We start from the raw sequence: 8,723 nt of genomic DNA on the forward strand, positions 1-8,723 counted from the left end.
GGAAGGAGAAAAAAGTGGTTAAAGAGCAAATAACCTGTCGAGGCAGATGGGGAAATAGAGGAACATATAATCTGCCCAGGTGAAGTGGGAAGGGGGGTTTTCACTGTCACCATCCTCTCTGAAACTGGTTCGTTCGAAAGACGCACACCTTACCCCTTTCCATATGACGGCATGTTTCTCTAAAATCACACTGATCATTGTTTCTTCAGGTATAACACAATTAGGAGGTTGTAATACACACAACAGCAAGAACTTGGCAAGCATAAGCACAATTTATATCCAAGCAACTGATCCGCTATGTTGTCATCATTTGGAATCTATTACAGTCAAAATGAGCAAACTCTGTTCTCAATGTAGGGGGATGTCTTCATTCTTTTCTTTTTAACTTCCCAATTTTTTTCCGTAGCCCCAGTACAAGGGTATGGGAATGAGGGGGTGAGGGAGTTTAGTTTCTCGACAAGATATAGATCAACGATCCTTTCCATATTGAGTTAACAAACTTCTGGTACAAGAGGTCACGCATCCAAAATAAGGAAAGCGAACCAGGCAGATATACACCTCTCCCTCTGTCTATTGTTAGGACTGAGTAAAGCACTAGGATACCTTCTCATTGCTGAATCTTCAATCTAGAAGAGCAGATCCCTCGAGACATTTCTGAATCAGAATGGATCAATGCCAAAGGCAAGGGTAAGCTCCTCATCAGCAAAGTAAAGGCACCTTTTGATATGCTGAATATTACATTTGCTGTACTATCAATTTCATCCTCGTACTGCTCGTAAATGAGGAATGAAGTGAATGCCAGAGCTAGTGCTGCATTGGTTCGAATCATGTCAAATAAACTAATGGGCTTTACTGCACCATTAAGCGTGAAAATGTTAACACATACCTATACCAAGTGCAAAAGTCAAGCAATCTGCAATGATCAACTTCACAAAATACAGGGGTACGGCGGCCTGCAGAAAATAAGAAAAAATTTGGTGTAACAACCTAAACCATAGAGTCAAGGACTGACTAAAAATGCTATTTGCTGTCTGACCCATTTGACAACCATTGTAACTAAATGTTAATTCTGATTAATCATCAAATAGATGAGGTCCATATCTATTTCAAAATCAGATTCTTTTATCACCACATTATCTGTCCGTGCATCTCCTTTCTAAAGGCAACTGTTTCACCCTTCTTGCTATTTCATCTGCTAAACCTATTGCCTATTATTCGTTTCTTTGGCACTCATTCAATAGCTTAAATTCATTTGCTTTTTCCCCTCCCAGTTCTAATTACTTACACAAAGTGCAACATAACATCCAGGAATGATCAAAGCCAGCTAATTCAGTTAATTTACCTGTCAGCATAGCTGATAGGTCGCACATAATGGTAAAAAACCTGGGTGTCCTTTTTTTTCGAAGTTTTGGAAAAAGTGATTTTTTGACCTGTTTTTACCAAAAGAGGCTTTTTTCTGAAGATTTCCAAATAGTTCAAAAACTAGCTTTTGAAGTTTCAGAAAGATTTGAAAAATAGAGTTTGGAAATCTTCCAAAAAAGGTTGGCCTTTTTTTTTTCAAAAACAGCTCAAACACTTTCTGGGAAACTCAAAAACTGAGTTGGAAAACTTCAGACAAACGCCACCTATCATCTCTAACTCAATTCAGAATGAGCAAAAAGAAGGGAATGAAGAACACGAACTCAAAGCACACACCTTCAAAAATATAGACCAATCTTCTCCTTGAGCTAGTAAACTTGCTAAATGACTCATTCTGTTCCACGTATATGCTAAGTTGTAAAAGCAATTTCTCATATCCACTTCAGAGATCTCAAAGAAAGACCATGATATCCTGGGAACTGCAATGCCATATCTGCATCAAAGACATCATTATTGGGGAATACAAGCAAAATTCCATGCAAAAAAAAATATTGAAATCCTAATAGAATAGCGGCAAGCAGAAAAGTTCATTAAGAAATAATGTTGTCAATCATCAAAAGCTCCCAATCAGAAATAGATTATTTAAACAATGAGATTTTACAAATAGAGGAAAACATAGATCATCACGCAATAAAAGCTACAAAGAGAGAGAGGGCCTATACTGGCAAATACGTTCCCATTGAACTTTCACATATTATTCCTTGTAGCTGATTGAGTTGAACGGACATAACAAAGCTGGAGAAGCCTTAAAAGGAAAGAAGTTGGACCAGTAGATAAAAGAAATGCTAAAGGGTTTGTGTTCCGGTTCACTCTACAGCAGTGTTGTAAAAAGCGAGTGCTTCCTCGCTTAAAGCGAGAAGCGAAGCGAGGCGAGGCATCCGGTGCTTCTCTTAACTGAAGCGTAGCTTATTTACAAAAGCGTTCGCTTCTCCTGAAAAAGCGAGAAGCGATGAAGCGATGCGAAGCGTAAGAAGCGAGCGCTTCTCTTTATAACTGGGCTGTCAACGTATTTAATTAAAAAGGCTGTCTTTTTTTAAAAGACCATCGAGCCAGCAGCAACAGAGAACAACAGAAGCAACCTAGGGTTCAAGTTTTCTACACTTTTCAACTTCAAGATCATCAAGTTTGGTCCCCAGGTACGTGATTTCTTCTTCCTCCTCCTCCTCCTCTTCCTTCTTCTTCTTCTTCTTTTTCTTTTTCTTTCACTGTTTCAGTGTCCAAATAGCAGCGAAATGCTGGCAAATTTTTTTTTTCCCCTTCAGTTCTGCTTTCTCATTCTTCTTCTTCATTTTCTTGCATTGTTTCAGTGATAAAAATGCTGAAATGCTGCCCATTTTTTCGTTTCAGTTATAATGCCCTTTTTCGTAGTTGATGAAGAAGAAGAAGTTGAAGAAGATGACGAGCAATATAATAACGATGGTGGAATACGAGAATTGACAATCTTGTAGAAGAATAGGATGCTCATTTTGTGCTTTAATTGATGCTACTCTTTAGTTTTTACATTGAAGTATTGAACATTTGCTTACAGTTACATGTGTTGTCTCTGCAGTATTTATTTTAATTTTTTTTAAAAATTCCGCTTCACTTCAAAAAAGCGAGCGCTTCGCTTCTCGCTTTAAGCAAAAAGGGGATTGTCGCTTTCCTCGCTTCACGCTCTTCACAACACTGCTCTACAACAGGATGAAACATAATCAATCAGTTCTTTTCACTTTTTCTTTTACTTCACGTGGGAGGTGTTCAGGGAAGCAGACTTTAGTTGCATATATATCTAAAACGTCGCTTTATGATACTATTATTTTTATAAGTTCCATGCATTAAGGTTCGCATTAGGGCTCACATGGCACGTTTTAAGAATATGCATTAATATCCAGTTGCCCCTAAAAACAAAACAGTATAACCAAATTTCATCTCCTTGAGAAAGATATCGCTGGACTTGTCTTGCCAAACATTTCTTTTAAGACAGTCGTCTCTTTAAACCATTTAAACATAGTACATTCAGTGGCATGCTTACATTGTTGGTGGCAGAATGCTGTATCCCCAGAGAGCAGAAGCGATCATCAGTAGAAGCTGGGCAAGAGATGAAAGAAAACTCCTCCCGGACAGGAAGAACCAGTAATGGATGAAAACCAGCAAAAGGAAACAAGTAAATGTTCTCTGCTCATCTCTCCACAATAAAATTTCGGCAGCTGCACTAACATGATATAATATTAAAGGTAAGCAAGATGATGCAATGAAGAATTGCGATTTCATATCATCAATTTGGCAGATATAGAATAAAAGGTAGAAGTAGAATCAGACTGGCATCAAAGGAGCTTTACCAACAAGGCAACAACACCCACCCACCAAAAAAAGAGTATCAGTAACAACAATGATAATTGACCTATTAGAATCTTGAGGATATTCAAAATTTGCTAATAGATACTGAATTGATCTTGAGCTTCATTTGGGTCGCCAAGGAAGTTCCTGTAAGGTGCTAAAAACTGTACCCAGAAACCAATTCTACATATGCAAGCTCAAATTCAGTCTCAGAAGACCACCAGAATTGGGTCAAAACACCAAGTTCAGGCATAACTCTTGTGGTCAAACACAATACTTTTTTCCTAAGAAAAAGCGCTGGAAACTGGGCCTTCAAGAAAACCACGATAAGTCAGTTCTCTCTACCAGTTCAAGACAAAATAATAGAGGTGTTAGAGAGAAGACAAATGCCTAAAGGGTCAGATTTGGTATTTCCTCTTAAAGCACAGAATCCACTATCACAAGTTTTATTTGCAAGATCAATAGCTCATAAAAGTAAATGCTTAACTTGTGAAACTAGAAAACTGCAATTCTCCAAGGCAAGAAATGTCACAAAGAAACATACCAACCTTTTCTACCTCCTAGCAGTTTATGCACGTTTGATTCCTCATCAGTATCACTATCGCTTGACAAAGATGATTCCCTGGCTAAATGAAAGGACTTAGTGGTTAAAGCAACTCCTTCCTGTATCAGAGTTTCACGTCCATAATAAGCAATTGAGTCATGTCTATAAAAAATAGTATAAGATCTATAGCAAACTTCGCTTAAAACGAAGCTTCCCAAAATCTTAACCATATTCAGCACAGACCAACAACATTAGGCAACTTACGCACAACAAAATCAGCTTACCTATCAGCAAACTAGGGCAACTTAAAGAATAGTGAAACTTCTCAGAAGAGTACAGGAAACATCCAACATGGATCAAGTGTGATTAAAGCACAGGTATTTAATCAGAGAGATTCACAATGTATAAAGCATATCTTTATCAAAACATCAGGGATAACCTGACTTACCATAACAGGGAACTTTTCTGCATATCACTAGGAAACTAGGGCAACTAGGACACTTGTATTCTGGAAAAAGGTACTTCATCTTCTCCTCTAAGCTTAAATAAGATGCCAGCAAGTAAGCTAAATTTCAATAGATCCATATACACGTGGCTATTTACTGCATTTACCATTCCGTCGATATAAAACATTTGCTAGTGAAATAATACTTCGTCATCCCAAAAAAAATGCATAGTTCGGAGAACAACAGTCAACTAATCTAATTCTCGGTGTGGATTCAGATATCCATTTCTTTTTTTTTTCTTTTTTTGAAAATAACATTTACACATTTGGAGAAGTACTACAAGATCAAAAATATTCAGAGTTAAACATAACTTTATTTTATTTGAAAATTCCATAATCGAAGAAACACAATTTGAGTGCCTGCTAAACAATTAGACACAGAGAGAGTAGTTGTTTAGGCATAATTCACAGCTAATGAGAAATAATTTGAGGAGCAGACGTACTTCAAGGGAAACAACAGGAGAATATCCAATATATTTCTGAGCTGCAAAGCAATTAAATCTCCTATGGCACAATGCTAATTCAATAATATCAAAAACTGGCACATTATCAGGATTCCAATTGCTCATCCTTGAAATTGTCCATTTCATGATCAAAGTACTATATTGGATAACCCTAGCAGGAATCTTGATCATGGACCTGCAATCAGAAAGCACCAATTCTCTTTCAGGAAGCCACATTGAAAAATCCATAATGGAAGGGAAGGAGCAAAGCTACAAAATCAAGCAAAGCAAAAATGTAAGCCAAGAATTAAAACAATAGACTATGACTAGCAAGAAAGTCACCAAATAGACAGCTTAACAAAAACATTTATCCAAGTACTAGCAGTATATGCAATAGGTAGTGATGAAGAAGGCAATACATGGGAACAGGGTAAGTGTTTCAAGAAAAAGGGAGAAGAATAACGTGTAAAAAAAATGGACAAAAAAGAGAATTAAATGGAAATAGACTTCATTAGGACAAAACAGCTCGGTGATTTCTCCCCATTTGCCTAGCCTTGCCCAGCCTTGGTGGGCAGACCCTGTATTGGTGGGAAACGTAGGTACCCGAAGTCAAGGTGCACTCAAATTGACCCTACATCGCCATTATCACAAAGAGAGAGAGAGAGAGAGAGAGAGAGAGAGAGAGAGAGAGAGAGAAGATTGACTAAGTTACCCTTTTCATCAAAGGAAAATGAGACAATAAAATAAGACAACATCGTCAGAAAATTCTCTAGCCAAATAACTTGTACAGGGACTCTTCTTCATGCCAATCTTTACTCACGTAGCAACACAATTGCATTCTTCATATTGACCGGAGATGAAGATAATGACTGGACTAAAGTTTTGATAGCCTCCACAAAACGTAAAAATATTAAAAGATAACAAGAAAGAAAATTCACTAGCACTTGATGAACTTGTTTAAGCTAGGATGTCAATCATGATGGGAGATAGAGTTTTGCAATGAGTGGCAACCACAATACTCAGGACAGGAGAATTCACCTAATCTACACATATTTGGAAAAATCATTCAACAAATTTCATGTGTATGTGAGGGTCATCAAAAAAGATAGACGTACGAGAATAATTTGTCAGCTATCTTACCTTTGATATCCCAATCTCTCCATCACAAGAGATACAATATCCTTGAACTTCATTGGCTTGAGATTAGTGATGAAAAAGGCCTACAATACATGGCATCGCACTGTCTGTAAATAAATGAACCACCATCAAAAGGAAGCACTGAATAAAGAGAACTCCAAATCTGTACCTTGCCACATATGTTACTTCCCCTAGAACGTAGAGCTTTTTCAGCACATATATGTGCATGGGCAACATTCTCCACATAGGTGAAGTCAGACATATTGTCACCAAGCCCTATAATAAACTGAAATGAGAATGTCTATTACTTATTCAAAAAGGATGTATACAAAGACTAAACACGGTTAAAAAATTCTAGATTAGAAAACTACGCTTACATGGCGACTAATTTTGTGAAGATAGAAAAGTCTATGATCTTTTTCCTCTTTTATTTGACATACATCCCAATGTGTCACCAGCAACAAAGAGTAGAGAAAGAAAAGTTCCTTAGAGATTTGAAGCATGGAACAAGTTTAGCAAGAATTTTGGTGGATGCTGATGCAACAACAGAGAGCTTAGGTCTAGTACATCACATTTACACAGGCTTAGCAAAAAAGAAGGAACATAACTGATTGATAATTTAACACAACAGGAAGTGCAAAGTAACAAAAGGCTTCCAACCTCGGCCCAGCCAGATTTTGCAACATTGACCAGCAAAGAGGAGAGATAATTGTCTTCAGGTCCAAAAACATAGCTAGGACGAAGTGCACAAGTAAGAAGTCCGTCAGCATCATTTGCAACTAAAACTAGAGCCTCTGCTTGAGCCTTGAGATCAGTTACCATGTTCACAAACTGCATCGAGCAAGCATCAAAATGAAGAGAAGAAACGAGGAACATTAGAAAGTAATGGCCCAAAAAACGTGGAAGAGGGTTGGCAAGAATGAGGCCTAACAAATTTCCAAATTCAAGTTAAACAAGCTGCTGATAAGAGACTTACTTTACTGGAATATGGTAAGGACTCATCCCCGCCATGTATATCCTGCCAGCTGTTCAAAACTACCTCAGCAGAACTGTTGTATACTAGCCTTTTGACTTTACACTCTTGACAAGCAGTAATGATATTCTTGGCACCTGAATGACATAACATTTCATTCACAATTAGGATGGTAAAGATTAATATAGCATAAGTGTGTAATGCACTTAAATGGCCTCTTGGTGAAAAATTACCTTGAACAACAATTGTGTAGCAAATATAGAAATCATGAGCATATGAATCCCTAGAATCCATGTAAAATACAACTGATGCGCCATCAATAACTGCATAGGAGAATATGATGTGGTAAAATTAAGCCCAACTTTATTATAGTGGAAAAACACAATTTTCCAGGAAGATACAGATAAAGGAAGAGACTCTAGAACCGGTTTAAACTAGAATAAGTAAAGTGAGATATATAGATAAAGACATGTCAAAGAATCAATCAAACGACATAAGCAGATTCTCTAGATGTATGTATAACAAACAAAAAAAAGGATATTATAACTTTTAGCCAGAAACTATTTACATCTCATAACAAAAAAGTGTATAAAATTGGTATAATTTTTGTATATAACATACAGAATATATATATATACAAAAATATACAATTTTTATACATTTTTTCGGCTATTATTTTTAGCTATATAGTGTCATTTTTCCCAAAAAAAAACAGATATTCCTTGACCTTTCATAATATGAGATTTATGAAGAACATCGACATGGAAATAGGAAGCGCGGCCAGAAGAGAGGGCATGAGAAAGAAGGGACTCGGAGGGTTCAAGTTGAAGACTGGGCAAAGAATCGGCGATTCGGACGATCCAATTGCCGACTCGAAGAAGCCTATCCACAAGCCATTTCCCGACGAATCCTCGTCCCCCTAATACCACGCACGTCTCCAACTCCTTACCAACTTCCGCCACAATCGCCATTCCTTTCCCTCCTTTGCACCAAACCAAAAGGGATCCAGAAAGAAAGAGGGGTTTATCGAAGAGAGAAAATTACAAGTTTCATGCGGGGCCGATTCACGTAGTGGGTGGGGTAATGGCAACTAGTCCTGTATCGTTGCATCATTCGGGATCGGACTCGACTAGCGAAGATTTTACATATGCTTCAAGCGGCGTAAGCCCCATAGGTATTTAATTTTTAATATTTTATAAAATAATATAATAACAGTAAATATTTATAAACAGGTAAAATTATATAAAAAAATTAAAGAAAACTATATATGTGTGTGTGAATGTGCGCACGCTTTATCCCCACAAAAAACTAGTCAAATAATCTATTATACGCTATTTACAAGCAATATTTTAAAAGACGGGATGTTTTACTTGATATGGGGCTAGG

The 8,723-nt window shown here is 37.2% G+C and overlaps 1 protein-coding gene across 2 annotated transcripts; it reads right to left on the reverse strand.

Moving 5' to 3' along the window:
* Positions 1-253: 253 nt before the first annotated feature.
* Positions 254-8,495, reverse strand: LOC107780439 (3beta-hydroxysteroid-dehydrogenase/decarboxylase-like). 2 transcript variants are annotated; one of them, XM_016600981.2, is made up of 13 exons: positions 8,065-8,491; positions 7,571-7,660; positions 7,341-7,474; positions 7,025-7,195; positions 6,742-6,849; positions 6,534-6,650; positions 6,368-6,447; positions 5,228-5,423; positions 4,284-4,398; positions 3,431-3,605; positions 1,696-1,852; positions 887-953; positions 254-810 (listed from the first exon to the last, which is right to left on the reverse strand). In XM_016600981.2, the coding sequence occupies exons 1-13, from the start codon at positions 8,306-8,308 to the stop codon at positions 608-610; spliced, it is 1,857 nt and encodes a 618-aa protein (XP_016456467.1). In that variant the 5' UTR covers positions 8,309-8,491; the 3' UTR covers positions 254-607. The 2 variants fall into 2 exon arrangements, with proteins under 2 accessions (XP_016456467.1, XP_016456468.1); XM_016600982.2 differs by lacking the exon at positions 6,742-6,849 and having other exon boundaries at positions 8,065-8,495.
* Between the last annotated feature and the right edge of the window lie 228 nt (positions 8,496-8,723).

The sequence above is a fragment of the Nicotiana tabacum genome, chromosome 21 (assembly GCF_000715075.1).
Source record: "Nicotiana tabacum cultivar K326 chromosome 21, ASM71507v2, whole genome shotgun sequence".
In the NCBI taxonomy this organism is placed as follows: domain Eukaryota; kingdom Viridiplantae; phylum Streptophyta; class Magnoliopsida; order Solanales; family Solanaceae; genus Nicotiana; species Nicotiana tabacum.